Source organism: Chinchilla lanigera, unplaced genomic scaffold (assembly GCF_000276665.1).
Source record: "Chinchilla lanigera isolate Chin_1 unplaced genomic scaffold, ChiLan1.0 scaffold00002, whole genome shotgun sequence".
Lineage (NCBI taxonomy): Eukaryota > Metazoa > Chordata > Mammalia > Rodentia > Chinchillidae > Chinchilla > Chinchilla lanigera.
In genome coordinates, this window is record NW_004955403.1 from 2,665,367 (window position 1) to 2,683,685 (window position 18,319).

At 48.6% G+C, this 18,319-nt stretch overlaps 1 protein-coding gene across 8 annotated transcripts in view; it reads right to left on the bottom strand.

The window, feature by feature from the left end:
- Plcl1 (phospholipase C-like 1) overlaps positions 1-18,319 on the bottom strand; it is a 261,560-nt gene that overhangs the window by 22,275 nt on the left and 220,966 nt on the right. For all 8 annotated transcript variants that reach the window (XM_013512003.1, XM_013512018.1, XM_013512022.1 and 5 more), the window contains exons 4-5: positions 12,535-12,610; positions 10,626-10,735 (exon numbers count right to left, since the gene is read on the bottom strand). In XM_013512003.1, the coding sequence (XP_013367457.1) occupies positions 10,626-10,735; positions 12,535-12,610 (186 nt within the window). The remainder of the gene's footprint in view (positions 1-10,625; positions 10,736-12,534; positions 12,611-18,319) is intronic.

Genomic DNA, 18,319 nt, shown 5'->3' on the forward strand with positions numbered 1-18,319 from the left:
GAGCTGCGAGATACGGTGCTCGAGGCTCACGACTTTTGATTATGAGGGATGCATTCATTAAAATTTTGAAAGAATTCACCCCTTTTCTAACATTAACACTGTACAAATCTTCCTGGCCCACATCTGCTTGGCTTTAAGCTACAGAAATCTCTGCAAAACCAACGTTATAATCTCCTCCTCCACAAGTGTAAGCTGTCAAATGAGCTTGGATTCACAGGGACATAAGCCGTTGCCACAGATTATTTTTCAGAAGGCAGGTGATTAAATTCACTTGTAATTAACAATATGACTCAGGACCAGAGTTGCTAGAAGAACGAATTAGCGAGGAGGCCAATGAGCAGTAATTAAATGAGGCAGGCAGAAACCCTCGCACTCTGCAGCGCGTGTCGAGGAGTCCCGGCACATCCTGATTTGATTTGTTTTGTTTCCACCATTATTCTCAGATTGCTCTGAGAACCACAGTCACATGTAAGGTCCGACACAGGGCTCCGGCTTCCGGGAAAGGCAAGCTGTTTATCCTCGGCTCACCTGTGCTTCCTGCTGGAAACCTGCCCCGACCTCTCAGCGAGGTCAGGTCCAGTTGTTCCCTCTTGCAGTGCCACAAGCCTCTCTCTAAGGCATTCAGCGGCGACACATTTAGCACACGCCGCATGAGCGGTCAAGGAGCTTAGCCACGAGCCCACAGCTCCACGAGACCAGCTCTTGCCCAGCACGGCGTGAGCACCCAGCAGAACTCTTTCCCGTCAGCAGCAGTCGTGCCCAGATAAACCTCCTGTGCACCAAGCTGCCCAGCAGGCGCTTACAGCTATGTCAGTTGTACGGGTAACTGAGGTTTCACCAAAATAAAACTTCTTAAAATTATTATTTGCTAATTTATGGATTAGAAGCCTCTCCCTAGGCTTTGCGCCACCACCAACCCCTCTTTACAAGTACTAAAGTGGAAATAAATCGATTTCTTGAGGTGCTAGCGAAGGCTTTTTGGGCTGCACAAGTAAGCCGACGATAACAAGGCCCAAAGCACGTGCCCAGGGGCACCTTTCAATCAGCTGGTCTGGGGAAATATATTAGAAGGGCAAATATATTAGAACTTAGAAAGTCCCAGAACGGAGGCCGTATCTTCCCAGTGAGCACTCTTGGCTTCACACGGCCTCCCGTTTCCCTCGGTACACACAGAGGAGGGGCTGGCACACAGGGGCACACTTCTAGATGTGACTCCCCCCCACGCTCTCTGTCGCACCACCCACTTCCAGGTGGTCAGCGGCAGGCACTGCGCAGCGGCTGCCTGAGGCCTCAGGTGAGCCTGGACTCGCTGGGCTGCGGGAGGCTAAACCCACAGGCCCGGCCTCGCTGCTTTGGCTCCTCCATCTGCCTTCACCAAACGCTTCTGGCAGGACAGACGCCACAGCCGCTCGCCAAAATCCCAACACTATTATTCTGAACATTTGAAAAGAGCAAGAAAAAAATTAAAATTGATTTTATTTTAAGTAAACATTTTAAAAATAAATGCAGCCTAGAGAAGCTGCAGGCTAGATCGATATGCAACACTCCTCTCACCAGCTACTTGGCAACACCAAGTTAACACCATCAGAAATGCTGTGGGTTGGTGGTGAATTTCTGAGCAGATGGACAGACAGCTGGCGAGACAGGTGAACTGACGGGCGGGCGTGTCCTGAAGTAATCACTACTTATCCTCCACTAAGCCTGTGGAGCTTAACACACTACAACCTATATTCCCAGGATGAAAGAACTTCTCTGAATTGCAAACTGAATTTGATAATCAGAACTTCCGCGAGATTGTTTGAGTATTCTCAGTGAGGGGCAGCCTCGCAGAAAGAAAGCAGGAAAGGCCATTCTGTCTGCAAAAATTCCCGACAGGATTACAAGCACAGAGTGTCCCATTGGGAAGGGAGGCCTGGAGGGAAGGTAGCCTCCCATTTGGGAAGGGTAGCAAGGGAGGGATCACAGCGGAAGACTGTGACAGAGGAGCGGCACTGGGTCTGACGAGGGTCTGGCGGAGATTCCAAGTAGCCACAGCGGTGAGCGCCAGATGTACAAGGGAGGGTCCACAAGGAGAGACTTACACTGTTGGTAAATTTAGTGACAAACGGACCAATGTGTTTGAACAGTCGCTGAGCTACAGAAAAAGACTGAAAACAATACATTCTGCATAATCATAAATGTCGATAGCTATAAGGGCTCTAGGAATCATCGAGTCCAATTTCATATTTCATCAAGGAAACCTAGCCCTAGAGAAGAGAAGACACTTTTGAAGGGTTATACAGAAGCTGACAGTTACGTTTATACTTCTAGTCATGTTTGTAACACACAGCTAGTCGCAGATTTCTAGAGTAACACTGGTGCCTCTGTTCACAAACTCAGTTTTCTCCACCATTCTGGTCACAAACTGAACGGACAAGAACCGAATCAAATTGCCCCATAAGGTCAGCATTGAACCTAAGCACTGAACTTGATTTCAGTTCTTGTCCAACTTGGTTTGCAACCAAAACTGTGGAAAGAACCAAGTTCATGAACCGAGGTCCCACTGCATTGTCCAGTGCAATACACTGCTCAGCTTCCCGCAGGTCTCAGCTCTCGGTCACGCAGGGTGTGCTCCGCGGGTCACTGGAGTCAGCTTCCCAGTGTCAGGACACGCCCTCGTGTATCCCGAAGCAGCTGCGCTCATACAGCAGGACGCTGGGCCCTCTTGCTTCAATGGCAAACCGGAACTGATGACGAGGTATGAAGTGAAGTCAGTCCCTGGGCTCCCTGAGAGGCCTCGGGAGGAGCCCCTCAGGGACGGGGCTGGGGAGCCTGTAAGGCACCGGTGTCGACGGGGACATTCAAAGAGTTTAAGCAAAAACCTTTTCTTCCCCCAAGCGTGCTAAATTGCCGAGCCCTGGCCGCACGGCAGGACACAGTCGAAGACCCTGTCACTGCTACACTGCGTCCACCAACGCCTGCTCCGGCCTGGGCGGTCCCGTCCCTGCCCCAAGAAGTCGGACTCCAACATCTGCTGAGCCGTGCCATCAGCTGAGCTTGCTCGGCACAAGCACACATATCCAAGCTGATTCAGAAGTGCAGAGACGCAGGACATTTTCCCACAGTCGCACAGACGGACAGCGTCTGGCTATTTGCTTTATCTTTCTCGATCACTGGTATTAATACCAACAGTAAGAACAGCTTATTAGTCAGGCATGGTGGCACACTTTTGAAATCCAAGCATTCAGGGAGGCTGAGGCAGGAGGATCACACATTCAAGCCCAGCATGGGCATAGGAACTTAGCAAGACCCTGCCTCAAAGTTTTAAAGATAGATAGATAGATGATAGGTAGGTAGGTAGACAAATTTTTTAAAAGGGCCAGAGACGTAGCTCATTGCAAAGGGCCTGGGTTCAATCTCTAGATTAAAGAACATTATTAATGCACTGTCATGACTTGGGGCTCTCTGGTATCATAAACAGCTGTCCTTTTCTGAATGTCAGGGCTCAGGAGGAGCTTAACCTTGCCCCCTTCTCCACCAACAATGCCAGCAGCTGCTGGGACCGAGCAAAGGCTCTCAGGGATGACGCCTGCTCCCTCCCAGCAGCCCCCAGCCCCGTCACTCACCACCAGCTCAGGGGCTCAGCATCGCCCAGCGTGGCTTAAAGTATCTGTGGCCACCTTGGCATGGGCAACAGAGCCTCCCAACCCAGACCCGTGCCCTCCTCGTTTCCCTCGCGCTCCTGACTCCCAGCGATGGCAGAGGTGCCCAGTGTGTGTGCGAGCTCTGTCAGGAGGCGGCTGCCTACCCCGCCACCACCCACCGGCACAAGGTTCCCAGCGCTCCCAGGGCCTGAAGCCTGGGGCTGGGAGGGACTCCGCTGGCTGGGACCCAGGAAGCCAGGCGGGGAAGTGAGACTGGCCGGCCCCTGCTCCTCCCAGGGGACACAAAAATCTCTTAAGATAAAAGCTGGAGGCAAGCAGACTTTGCAGTGACAAAAAGCCAAAAAGTTAGTGGGAAAGATTAGTCACAACCTCTGAACATAAATCTATAAAAGAGGCAAGTTTTATGGCCCATACTGAAATGCATTAGATTATAAGCTCGAAATCCATCCAGGGGCAAAAATAAATACATATTTAATAGGAAAAACCATTGACAAAGTAATAGTTTTATTCATTTTCTTATTTACTCCATGTCATTCAGCTAGTAATCGATGAAATTCCTGAATAAGAACACAGCTGCTCTTTAACGCTTTTATTTCTCCCTAATTCTCTAGCAACTGTCTACTTCATAAATTTATTATATTATTTGAGACAGGGCTTCACTACGTAGTCCAGGCTGACCTTGAATTCACTACGCAGTCCAGGCTGGCCTCGAACTCATGTGATCCTCCTGCCTCAGCCTCCCTAGTGCTGGGATTACAGGCGTGCACCACCACACCCAGCTAGATTTTACTTTACAATAAAATGTTCACTAATTATATTCCTTCATTATTTTCAGAGATCTCTACCTGATACTTTTCTGGCTTAAGTTGATTTTCTTCATAAACTGTTAAAAATGTAAAGATAATGGAATTTCATTCTGTAAAATAGTTGACAGGCCAAGTTAGAAAGATATATGTTGGGAAAACTCACTCAAATTCCCCTCTCAGACTCTGTTTAACTTCAGCTTTATGGATGTGATAACCTTACAAGAAAGTTTCTTTTGTGCTTAAAAAAGTCAAATGCTCTGGAGACTCTAAACCTCTAAATCAGTTCTCCTTCATAGCAAATCACAGTTGTTAAATCAGCGATATTCTGTAAACTCAGCTCTTTATCAAGACGTTAAAACACTCCTCAGCAAAATGCTTGCAAAATGTAAAGAATTTACCCTAAAGTGTTGGCTAGGGGAGGGAAATGGTAGTACCCCTCTCAGAACCCTAAAGATGAGAAAAGTGCCACTGTGAGATGTTAGTATTGTGTTAATAACCAAAGTGCTACAGCCGCTGTGCTGTGTCCATTCCAGAATTCATGTCACACTCAGTTCCCAAGGCCACAACAGGAAGAGGCAGAGCTTTTGGGGGGTGCTGTGGCTTGTGTCTAGATGTCCCCCCACAGCCTCATGTGGCCATAGGGTTTCTTCAGAGGTGGCTGGATCTGGAGTGTGTGGTGCTAGGATCAAGGGTGTATGATTAGCAAATCAGTCCATTGACTGGTGTGGCTGAGTTCTGGCTGGGATTAAGGGAGTGAGTGCTACACCTGCCCTAGGGCAGGCAGCCTAAATACAACACAAGGGACAGGACTTGTTGCTTTCGCTATCATGTGGATACAATGAACTGTTTCTCCTCTGCGATGCCTGCCTGCTGTCCACCCTGCGTCGGAACCAGCTGACTATGGACTAAACCTCCACAAACTGTGAGCTAAATAAACCTTTCCTCCTTTCACTTTGGGGGTCAGGCATTTTGTCTCAGCAATGAGAAAAGTAACTAAGACAGAATGATTAGGCCACAAGGACTTCACCCTCAAGGGTGGGATTCATGCCCTAAAAGGGGCTGGAGAGAACTAGTGCGGCCCTGCCGCCCTGTTCTGTGCTTTCTTCCCTCCTGGCACAGGGCCTGCATGGCACAGTCAGTGAGGAGGCGCCATCTTGGAACCACCCTCCAAGCCTGCGTGCCCTGCTCTTGGGCTCCTCACCATCCAGAACCATGAGAAATAGATTTATTAATTCCTCAGCCTCAGATGTTTTGTTACAGCAGCACAAACAGACTAAGACACAAAACTCACTCCTGGAGGACATCACGGAGCACAGAGATGAGAGCGAGAGTGGAATGAGAGTGAGGAGGGGTGCAGGGGTCTTGCTCGGTGAGCACCCTGAGCAGGCACTGAGATGCGCATCACCAGCATCACCCCATGCGACACGGCTCTAACAGGAGGTTAACGGTGTGTGTAACATTCAAATGCAAGGAAAGGAGAATTACACTGGGCGCAGACACGGCAAATGTGTAGGGAGATGCAGAGCCCTGCACTGCGTTCACGTGGGCTGAGTATGAATTAAGAAAAACACATATATAGGAGCTTTCAGGGCCATCCTGATTCTGCCTCCATGCTGGATTCTAAGGTCTGACCTCTGGGGAAAATTATAATTTATTCATTATATTGTAGAGCCATCTATCTTTCTGCAAATTGTTCTCCAAGTTTCCTACCACTTACTAATATTATAGTGTCATAATTCTGACCTGAAGGAGATACAAGCTAAAGCATCTGTTTCTTAGTCTCAGCTGAGTTGGCTCTAAAGCCAAGGCCACCCTTCCACATGGCCAGCCCACCATGGCCCCAAGAGCACACCTCTCGGCTCTCTCCACTCTTCCCTTACCCGCTGGAAATTACACCAGAATCACATACTTTTAGAAACGAGAGCGCACATACTTAATGAGTGCTGCAAGCTCCCACTCCCTTCCCTAGACCAGCGGTGGTGAACCTATGACACCTGTGCCTCCTGTCGGCTTGCGAGCCAAGTCACCCTGCAGCCCAGCATCAGATAACAGTTGCTTTTCAACAAAAGCCTAAGTATCAGGTTTAGCTGCAGCGCTGGCAGTTAGCAATACATAAGTGGGCCTGGGGTTGCAGTTTGGGTACTCATCTCTAAAAGGTTCGCCATCACTGCTCTAGACAGGGGAGAACAGTTGTGTAAACCATGTGTAAGGAAACATTTTCAGTAGAAAACAGGAAGTTTGTGGGTGAGCCCTGCTGTATTTATTAATGCAGCGATTATGTTTTATGGGGTGATCATTCTTTAACCATTAGAACCAGAGCAAACTGATTCTAGCAAACGTTAAGCGCAGAGAGTGCATGGATGAAAGACTCTGAAGAGCTCTAAAGTAGCAAGCTAGAGAACCAGCAGCAACCGCAGCAGCACTGTGAGTAGGACAGAGAACGAAGGAGCGGCTTCCTGAGCAGGGCTCTCCTCCGAGGAGCACCGGAGCATTGGCTAGAGGGGGAGTCCCCACTGAGCCAGGTCTTCTTCCTCTCAGCTAGCAAACTAACCATTCCAAGGAGGAATTTGTTCCACTCTTGCGGAAAGACTGCCAGATTATCAGGTCCATCAAACCCATGGAAAGAGAAATTAAATACTGGGAGCTTGGAAAAGTCCCTGCTCTTGCTTAAGATCCCAGTGCTCAAGCTGAAAGGCCACCCGCCAGTATACGATCTATGATGATGGAAGACCAGTTGTGTTTCAAAATCTCTGTCTTCAAAGATGTGCACCACATCTGCTCAGCCACAAGGAGCAGTCAGCTTGTCACCAACCAACCAACCACGAAAACAGACTTCAGAAAATACTCAGCGGGCCCGAGTCAAGGTTAGCACAGGGACACACAAGAACAACGGCAAAGTCCTATTCCTCTACAGGGCACCCTCACGTGGAAAGCAAACAAACAAAATGACACAGCCAGTAGATCACTGTCTAGTTCTGTGCACTGTGACTTTGCCTTCTGTATGTCCGCTCTCATTTAACTCCTCGTGAAACCCAGCATTCAGATATTATTACTATGCACAGACAGAATATATGCTTTGGCTCAGATCTCACCACCATCTGTCCATTTGCACACAGAACCTGCACTCGTGCCTACGCTGGGCTTCCTGAACACACTGACTGAGTTTTAGACAAGGTAGGGCAGCCCAGTAGTTGTCAGCAATGGGCATGAGTCTAAAATCATGCTCTGGCTGTGTGACTCCAAGAAACGCAAACATCTCCAAGCCTCAGTGACCTCACCTGTGAGGTGGGGGGTGCTACTGTACATCTAGGTGTCCCCTAAAGCCTCATGGCTCATAGGTGGGAAGATGGATGGACTGTCGGGCTTAGGGCTGACTTGCTGTTAGGTGGGGTCTGCTCAGAAGAGCCAGGTCACTGGGCACATGGCCTCCCCCTCCGCCTTCACACTCTGCTTCCTGGACGTCATGGCACAAGCAGCCTTTCTCTTCCATGCCCCTGCATGCTGCCCTGCCTTGGAGCCAACCAACTTTGGACCCAAACCTCTGCAAACTGTGAGCCAAAAACAACCCTCTCCTCCTTTAAGCTGTGAGTATTGGGTGCTGTGTCTCAGTGACAAGGAAAGTAAGATAGAGAAAATCATATCAAGGTCGGCAAGCGTTGCTGTGAGGTCACACAGTCTACCGGAGAAGTGGGGCCCTGCTGTGACTGTACCTTATCATGTGGTTTACAAACCGTTGGAACTGGTTTGCACAAGGAGTTCTGAAAGGTTTGGAGATGTCAGCTAGAGAGGTCCCAGCATGCTGTAAACAGGGCCTGATGGGTGAGTGTGTTTGGAGCTCAGAAGATCGCAATGCTGAGAGGAATGCAGACAATAAAGGTCAGGCTTCACTTGGGAACAAGGACTCCATTGGCCACCGAGGCCCTGTGGAACTCACATTGCATCACCATTTGCCCTGAATGCAAGATTTGGACATATAGGAGATAACGTTTTCTGTGCTGGGTTTCACTCTTGCTTTGATCTGATTCTTTTCTATGCCCCTATTACTCCCTTTTGGAAGGGGAATGTTTATCTTGTGCTATTGTCCCTTGGGATTATGTTATGTTTGCTATGTTATGTTTGTTATGTTATGTTATGTTATGTTATGTTTCTACAGAGGTTCACAGCTAAGAGTTTGCCTTGAGTCTCAGGAGAGAATTGGACTTTTTAAAAATGCTGGAACTGTTGAGACTCTGGAAAAGGGATTATTACATTCTCCATTTTATGCATGGCAGCTGTATCACGTTAGGCAGAATTATGAACTTGCTGTTGTCTTTATTGGGAGATTAGTATGGCTTATGCAGGCGTTAGGGTGTGCAGATTACAAGGGATGGAGTATGACTGCTCATCCTCATATGCCCACCTCATTAGATTAAGAAATGCCGAGATTAGTAGAGCAACACTCCCGTGTGTCTGCCTGGGCCATGGAGTGTGCTCTTGGATACTAGACGTGGTCTCTTCCCCTTCCTCTCTGGCACTGTTTCCCCACTCTGCCCCAAGCCACCACCAACTAAGCGGTTTCCAACACCTTGTCCTTCTGCCATGGTGTTTCTGCCTTGGAGCCAGCTGTCCACAGACTGACTCTCCTGAAACAACGAGCTGAATTAAAGCTTTCCTCCTGCGAATTGTGGGTATTGTGTCTCAGCAACAGGAAGCCTGACTAACATGAGGAGCTGGGGCTGGGCAGTGTTTATATACATGGACATGAGTTTAAAATCTCAGCTCTGCAACATACTGGCTGTGTGATTCTAGGCAAGAAAATAAAATATCCCCCAGCCTCAGTTTCTTCACCTATAAGATTGTGCGAGTTCTATCAAGATCAGCAAATATTACTGCAAAGTCACACAGTGGTTAGAGGAAGAAGGGGAAATGTACACAAGGGCCCAGCCTCCACTGCGGGTCACACACTGAGTGTGAGTAACGATGGGCATTATTAGTTCCACATCTGTCCCCTGGAGGCCAGTCCCAGAGGCCCAGGTAATCTTGATACCTGAAGACTAGCACCGCTTTCGATGACTGGCACAGTAACACACTCAGATAAATGTCTACTGAACAGAAAGTGGTGTACCGGGTTCAGGCAGCCACATGATACTCTAGAGCTGTAATAAGCTCCTCAATCAATGCTACGGCCTTCGCTCATCCCTTAAGCAAATGATGCCTATCTTCCCCTACATCCACAGACTGCTGACTTCATGAGGTCAGGGTCTGTATCTCTTTGGTTCTCTGTGCACTCAATACCTACAAACATCTGTGGACTGAATCTTCAAGAGACACATGTGCCATCTCTCGTTCACCTAGCACCTCACGCAGACATGCAAACATTGCTGTCCAGCAAGTTAAAGATGGGCTTTGGGGCCAGGCTGCTTGGGTTCAAACCCCAGCCCCGCGGTTTACTGGTTGAGCAACCTGGGGTGGCATCTGAAAGCTTCCAATGCCTCAGTTTTCTCATCTGTAAAATGACAGTGTTAACAGTGTGGGGCAGTGGTGTCAAGCTGCTGATTCACAGCAACCTCACGAAAGTGCTCTTCAAATGCCAGCAATTAGTTTTGTGGCTATTTTTTCTCCCATCACACAATCCAAAATAAATTATTCCAGCTGCCTACATCATTTCTCCTTTCACATAGGAGCACATAAAGGTGGCATGTCTACTCCAAAGTCCTGAAATTGACTTGCAGCAGAGAGCAAACCATAACCTCCCAAAGCCTATCTGCAAAAAGAAATGGATTTATGAAGACTGGACTGTTTTTAAAGCAAAAATCTTAAGGGGCCCCAAATATTTCATAGTGTAAGTCTCTCCCTAGTCACTTATGCTGGAACTTTCCCGGCAGCATGGGGCATTGTTCTTTCCATAGAAGGGAAGAGCCACGTACACTTGAGCCGGGTACACTCGTACACGCACACGTACATGTGCACACACACTCACCAGGTGAGGGAACTGGGTCTCATACACATGGCGTCCTCTGCCTTCCGCCCTATTGTGGCTAAAAGGGGGCCCCGCCCAGGGTGCGTCTCCCCTCTCTCTGCGCATGCAGGTGGTGGCCGGGCCACACGCCGGGGAACATGCTGGTGCTGCGCGTACCCACACAGTACCGCTCGCCAGCCGGAGGGGAGAAGCGAGGCAGCCCCCGCACTGCGTTACCTTCAGCACCGTGATGTTCCACGCAAAGCTCTCGGCCGCCTTGTTGAGTTTCCTTCCTTTCAAGCCTTCCTTCGCTGCCAGATTATGCAGCTCTTCGTGGAAGCCCATCCCTTTGAAAAAAGAACGCAGAGAACCCTGGCACAAACGTCAGAACAATGGGCATTTTACCGTACACGTGCCGTCAGTAAAATATAATCTCACATTCACGTCTTCTGAGCACGTCCACAGCCCTGAACTGAATTCTCCTTCCCCTTTTATTCATCCCATCAAGAGGCCGTCCACAGGAAAAAGGGCAGCGATCGGCACAGGCGAAGTTACATTTGACAGCCAGGAGCCAGCGCTGAGGACAGGCCCAGTCGCCCCCGCCAGGTCTCCCGGGTGTCGCGGAAATGGCAACACGGGGGGCGGGCGCTCAAGGCTCCCTTTCCTTTATGATCCAGCCCTGTGGCTTCCGCAGCTGCCCTGAAGCCCCTAGTGATAACTATCAGGAATTAGTAAATGTTCACTAAAAATAAAAAGACTTTCAAAAATAATCCCAAGAAACGCGCAAGTGGGCAGCCCTGGGAACAGCTCCGGCACTGCTGGGCCGGGAAAGCCACGAGACAACAGCAGCAACTGTCCCTGCAGACAGAACAGAGCAGTGCCCTGTGGACAGTGCGCTGTCTCTGCAGCCCAGGGCTGACTGGGCTTCTCGTCCCAGAGGCCCGGAGGGCAAGGTCTCGTCGCTTTTCCCCAGCACGGGCCTTCGGTGCTTGAGGAAAGGGCATGGGATGAACCTGCTCGTGTCCTCCCTGCTCCAGGACAAGCATCTGACATGACTCAGCCTCCGAGCCACTCTCCTTCAAGGACAGCACCCAGGCACGCCACCACAGCACCGAGGGTCCTGTATGCAGCAGTGTGGGACGTGGGTCCAGGAGCAGCAAGGACTCCCTCGGGTTTCTACACCTCTGTGCTTGAGCTCGGAGCCACGCTCACACACAGAAGGGGTGGGGTGTGGACTCGCATGGACCCAGGTTCACATGCTGGCTATGATGGCCACCACTACTGCTGCAATCCCAAGAGCCTCGCTGGTAAGCAGAGGTGACGAGCGTCACTCACGGGACTGCGTGGAGGGTGGCACTGGGCCAAGGCACACAGAGGCTCTCCCAGAGCGGTGCCTGGCATGGTACCACCCACGGTGTCATCAGTTTGTGTCTCCCGTCTGTGGAAACATCCCAGCCTGCCGGGCGGTAAGGGCCACCACTCGTAAAGTCTGGGTTCAAGGCAGCCTCAGCGGGGCTGACAGGGACCTTGGGGCACTGAGTCCGTCTCTCGGGAGCTCAGCTGTCTCCTCGTAAGCCAGACAGAGTGAGGCCCCGCCGCAGAGCTGTTATGAGGATGGAGAGACGGCCTCTGCCCAGTGTGTCACGTCACGTGCACAAGGCAACCGTCCTCACTGTCGTCCTCCCCACCGCGTCACTGCCGAGGGAGGGTGCGCAAACGGGCCGAGGTACCCACTGCGGAGAGGGGGCCCTGCTCTCCCTCGATCTAACATGAAGGCCATGAAATGGGGCTAAAACATGGACAATTAATTAGGGTCACGACTCAAACCCTAAAAATGAAGTGGGTTTAAGGGTGCGAACAAAACCATAGCTTCCATGCCAGTAGTAAAGATGCTGACAGCTCTGAACCCTCAAAAGTAGACTGAGGAGCCATCATCTCCGCAGACATCCGGGACACCGCCCTCCCTCCCATGTACACAAACCCAACCCACCGTTACCACTCAGAGGTCTTCTGTGCTAAGCAAAGACTTCTGCAACTTAAAGCATGGTAAAACAATGCCATAAAATACTTTAAGAGAAAGAACAAGAACTTCTTAAAAACCTGCAAAGAATTATCCTGATGATTTTTAAACCAAATAAAAAATTACCTGCTTTCTGGCACTGGACAATCTTCTCCTGAACTCCATCTGCCATTTCTATGAGAAACCGGCTCTCTTGAATCATCTGCCACAAAACAAACATCAAAGAAGTGGTTGTCAGAAACTTTCAAAGTGGGTAACCGGGAAGGTGACATTGAGGGAGACCACGGAAACATGCAGGAATGGGAGCCCTGGCTCCACCGGCCAAGATGGGAGAGTGAGGGGCAGTCTCTGTCCCCGCCCCTGTCCATCCTAACAGAGACGAGCAGCACAGTTCTCACCACTGCTCCAGGCAGGCAACGTTCCAGGCACACAGTGGGCACCAAATGAATAATCCTGAATACATGGGTGTGCACTCCGAAGTCCCAGGTCATGCCCACAAGCACCTCTCGTCTCCTGCCTGGCCTCAAAGTCTGCTACAACACCAAGGCGGGGGCTGGTGAAACACAAGAATGAGAATCCTAATAGAGTCACCCAGTGAAGAGCTACAGGGCTACTGAACGGCCAGAGAAGCTGGCAGTTTGCAGCTGGGGGCCAAGACAGGGAGTCCGGGCTCCTCGTTTGGCAGGGCTCGACCGGCAGAAAGAGGAGCGGGTCAGACTCCAGAGCGAGGAACGTGACTGAGCTTCAGACAGCAGCACGGACCTGCTTGTGCTTGCGCCCTGCATTTGGGTGGAAAGCAAAACATCTAAGAGGGGAAAAGACTCCGCCACTGGAGAAAAGAAGAGCCTGTGTGTGAAGACGGGGATGACAGGGGAGTGTAAAGATGACAACAGATAAAGGAAAAGGGTGTGACTGGAAAAGGGTTAGGGCTCTTGGGAAATGCAAGAAGTGATTGAAGAAAAGCAACCAATTGGTATCAGTTTCTGAGTTCCCAGCCACTCACAAACCTTGGCCTGTTTCATCCCTGTTGATGTTTCTCTCAGCGATCTGAGGGGGCTCAAGGCAGAACCCAAAGGGGACCACAAAGGTCTCAACTAAGACATCTCCCACTCTTGGGAACAGATGCAGACGAACATACTGTCATCTTTCAAATGTAACAAGGGTGATGTCTACCAACATTTGATAGAAAAAGACACTGAGTCACAACTTTTTAATGCCTTAACAAGGCCACAGCAGCAAATCACATCATTTGTTCATTTGACAAATATCTACTGAGCAGCCCCTGCGGGTCAAGAAGTAAAGGTGAAAGTACATTGAGGAGTAAAGACAGACGTATCTGTACCTCCCTGGAGTTCATGGTCTAATTGGAGAAGTCTACCCAGATGGATGGATGGATGGATGGACTGTATATCAGCCTAACCAAAGTGTAATTACACATTGTCTGGGCCCACAGTGATAGCTACACTGACTATCAAAACCATACAGCTGGCTATGCATGAACGTCTACACCAAGAGACACTGCTGAGCTGAACCGAATTAACTCTTTCAACTGCCACGAGCAAGTGAAAGTTTGCAAACAACACTATCAAATGGCCAGCAGAAGCCTGAGTCATGACAACTTCCAGGTGAACAAAACTTAAAGCCAGAGGAAAATTACACAGGACGGCAATCTGATTTAGTCTTTTTCAACACCCACACATACAACATCAACTGAATTTCTTTCAAAAGTGATCAGATATTACAGTTAGTCAAGTAGCAGACAAACTGTTCTCATGACGTTCAGGCAAGAGAAATATCTACAAAGAATGGACACACTTTGTGGGTGTATCCTAAAACAAAACAAACTGTAGCTCTAATTCGGATCCTAAATGTCCCACAGAGGCCTATGTGTTAAAGGCTTGATCCTCAAGAAAGAGCCAAACTCCTGACGAGAGGAAGTCTTTAGTCTTTATGCCCTTCCTCTGGCCCCTCCTCTTCCTCTCTGCTACTTCCTGCCATGAGGGAAGCAGTCTGCCATTTTCTCCCTGCCATTATCTTTCAACACCCACTGTGATCAATGGGCCCATGATCATGGACTGGACCCCTCGAAACCATGAACAAAACGAACTTTTCTGTTTATGAGTTGGTTATTTCAAGTATTATAAGACTAGAAACCCTACTAACACATTTTTAAAAATCTGGACAGTAAGGCTAAAGGAACCTTAGTTGTTATAATCACTTTCTTCATTTTGTTGAAACTAAGACAGATTAAAATTCCTGTCCAATGAATGGGATTAGTGATCAAGCTGGAATTAGAGTCCCAGTTGCCTGGCATCCAGTCTATTTTCATGGTAAAATGCCACTTCTCTGAACTTGTCTGGCTTCACAGTGACCCAGGGGAGCAGATGCAGGGGCTGCACATACAAGCCACCATTACAGTCTGAAATGAAGAAGGCAAAGTGACCTGGTCTAGCCTGCTGGAGCAGACGTGAGGACGTGCACGTAACCAATCTCTTTCAACCGGACTCATGTCCATCTTTACAAAGGATGATGGATAATTTCCTTTGATAACATCTGTACTGAACTGCTATTCATTTCTCTTGGTTTTGCTCTCAGACGAGAAAATGACACTATTCTGCAGTAAAAAGCCTTTATCTATTGATTTGTGGCTGCTTATTTACAGTATTTTACTACTTATCTGCCTGCTCAGCACAGAGCACAAGAGGAATACACTTCCTGCATCTAAAAATCCCAAAGCCTCAATGCAAAGATGAGAGAGAAAGTTAGCCAAAGCCAACACTTCTGTGTAAACTTGCATCCCCTCCTCCCTGCATTTCTAGGAGACCAGGTCCTCATGACCACTTCTTTCTTTCATTAACAAATTCTACCTCTCCCCTGGCTTCTACTCTTCTGCATGGATCACCTCTTAAACATAGCAAATAAAAGCAGTAACAGAATATCCTGTTGATCTGCAAGTGGTTGTGGTCATCTCTCCTTCCTTGAAAACTCAGCCCACACTCACTGCTTTGAGCTCACCCTGTGCAAACCACCCTACTTTATCCCCAGGCAAACCCTAGCAGGCCTCTTAGTTTATTTCAGTGCCTCCCTCGCTCGGTTCTGTGTCCTCTTCACTCCCCATCTCACCTCCAAATCCCTAAGCTATTCTCTTTTTTTAATCTATTTGGAGTATGTCTTATTCTCTATCTTCAGTGACATTTCATTGCATACCTTGACTATCTTCTACACTGTCACCCCCTCAGTAAGTTGTGAGTCCAGTCTATCTGTTCATCCGACTGCTCTTACATATGTATTTGCTACCTACAATAAATACTTCTTTCCTTTAATTTTTGAGTTCCTTAAGAATTTTAAATAAAACATTTTATTCTAAATAAAACACTTAATATTTTAGAAAAAAGCATCATCAATAGGTTAGTATATTTATTTTTAAACAATCTACCCGTAAAGATAGTTAACGTGTCATGAACAAAAACAAATACAAAGCTAGATTATTTGCAGCTACCGGGAAGGCCTCCACCACTGGGGTCTGTAGGAAGTGTTCCTTGTCCTGGGGAACCCGAACCACCTGCCCGCCTGACTTAGGGGCACAGGACAAAGAAACATGCACAGAGCAGGCCAAAGGCCATCCATCTCCACATTCATGAGTGACAGGATCTATGCAGGGAGCCGCTTCCTGCATGAAGGGTCACTGTACCTCCTCCTTTCCCTAGGTGTTCTGTCACCCAAATAGTTCTCAACTATGTCTTGAAAACGCACTAGAAATGATTGCTTTAACCCAGTTATCATTGTGTTTTAGCTCATTCACTAAGATGTCCAGGGCCGAGGTTCCACACGCCTTCTCCTGGGTTGTTCAGCCAGTCCCAGGACCTCCTGCCTCTACCTGACAGCGTCGCAGGAATCCGAGGCTTCAGCCCCTCAGCAAACGTGGAAGGAACACACACCACAGTTCACCACGGAGGCAGCCCCAAACACTGGCTTAGAGATGCAACTCTAACATGTGGCTCCTTCGGACCCTGAGACCAAGGGGAAATTCTGTCACCTCTCAGGATGTCAACGGTCACCTCTTCACACAGAATAGGCACCGACTTCCACAGCGAAGGAAGTTTCAAAGCACTCGGCACCAGCTCCTGAATATAAATTAGCAGCTAGGGCTGGGTACTAGCCAGTGGCCGTTGTTTTTCTGGATTGGCAACATACTTTTTGAAATGAAAACTAAAAGCTAACATGAAGTTCTGTGCAAACCTCACAACCAGAGAGACAGGTGAAAGGAAACTGCCTTTGGTTACATAATTTCCACTCAAATTGATGTCTATAAGCAAAACTACCTTGAAGAACTGCGGCCATCCCTACACCTGTGTCCCATCCTGAGCAGAAACGTGCACTGGTAACAGCAGGGACATAGGGAAGGCAGTGCATTCTAACCAGGATACCTGGTACCTCGGCAAGCACCACTGGACAGCCATTAACTCCTCTTGCTGAGTTCCTCTCGTCCAGCACACTCACACCCCAGCTGCGTTAGTAAACTATTAACCCTTGATTCATGTTCGCTACGTTGACTTTGATTTCACTTTATCTTCAGAAAGCTCGCTGCCCTTACCAGAGTAAACTTTTAACTTTTATGTTAATGTTAAGTCACCTTTCAGGAATGCTTTATTTTTCACAGCTGCAGCGCCCTGTAACGTTTCCACCTCTAGGTGATATATTCAGAGCACCAACTGCCCACAAGTTTTCACAGTAATTTAAAACACATAAAAGGATTAAATATGTGAGGCAAAGATTTCTTCACTGTGCTCAGAAAAATTAGGCAGGTAAGAGCATGGAAAGAACACAAACCCAGCCATCTGAAGAAAAACTACACAACAGTCAAATGATACTTTTCTTTCAAAATTACTTGCAGATAAAATCTGCTTGGCTCTGGGTGGGAGGAGGGATGGGGCGTGGTACAAGCCGCAGCGCCTCTCCTAGGACTGTGGGTCCTGATGGCTGGGCACGTGACATCACCTGGTGCCTCTCTGGCCTGCGTGTGCCTTTGCTCCTTCCTGTGCTGCCTTCCTTCCATGGTCCCCCATCCTTGGGGATAGAAAGTTCACTTCTGGTCATTTCTTTCCCGGGGAACTGACATGATGCCTGGCACATGACACGCATCCAAAACACGGCCATTCAATGAAAGGCCTGGTGGTGTAAGCAAAACAACACATTATAAGGGAAGGGCTCCCTGAAAGAGTCATTTTACCTGTCTCTGCCTCATTTTACTACTTCTCTCCAGACGTGGAGCATCATGCTTCCGTCATAGCGACCTGTGATTTCGCCTGTTTATTCATCTCCATGCTGAAAACCATCTAGGAGTACTCTTTAACTACAGTATGTGTGAATGAACATATGGTATGTAAAACCCATGAGTGAGTGTTTTGTTAATAAGGTCACTTTTGGGTTTTTTTTGTTTTGTTTTTTTTTTCCAGTACCAGAAATCGAACTCATCACCTTGCACTTACCAGGCAGGCACTGTGCCGCTGAGCTAAATCCCCAGCCCCAATAAGGTCACTTTTGAGAGAGGATAGGACAGAAGTCTGGACTTAACTGATGGAAAGCGCTAGAAGCTAGGAAGGGTTCCACGTGGAGTGGCGGTAGTTATTCCAATTGTTGCGTTAGAGAGAGGCGGAGACCAAGGGAAGGGGTCTCGGATAATAAACTCTCCAGGCAGAAGACAACCAGGCACCTTGGCATGGCCATGGGGAGCAGCGATGGATCCACTGGCACTGACTGGGAAATGAAAGACGTTAGTGGAGTTAAGAGAGGACGCATCTGAAGTGGTCTGGAGGCGTTGGGGCCACTGGCATGATCTTTCTCAGTGGTCAAAAGACTAAATGCACCCAGGAAATCAAAAGGCCCACTCAGCTTGTGTCCCGTTAAACCT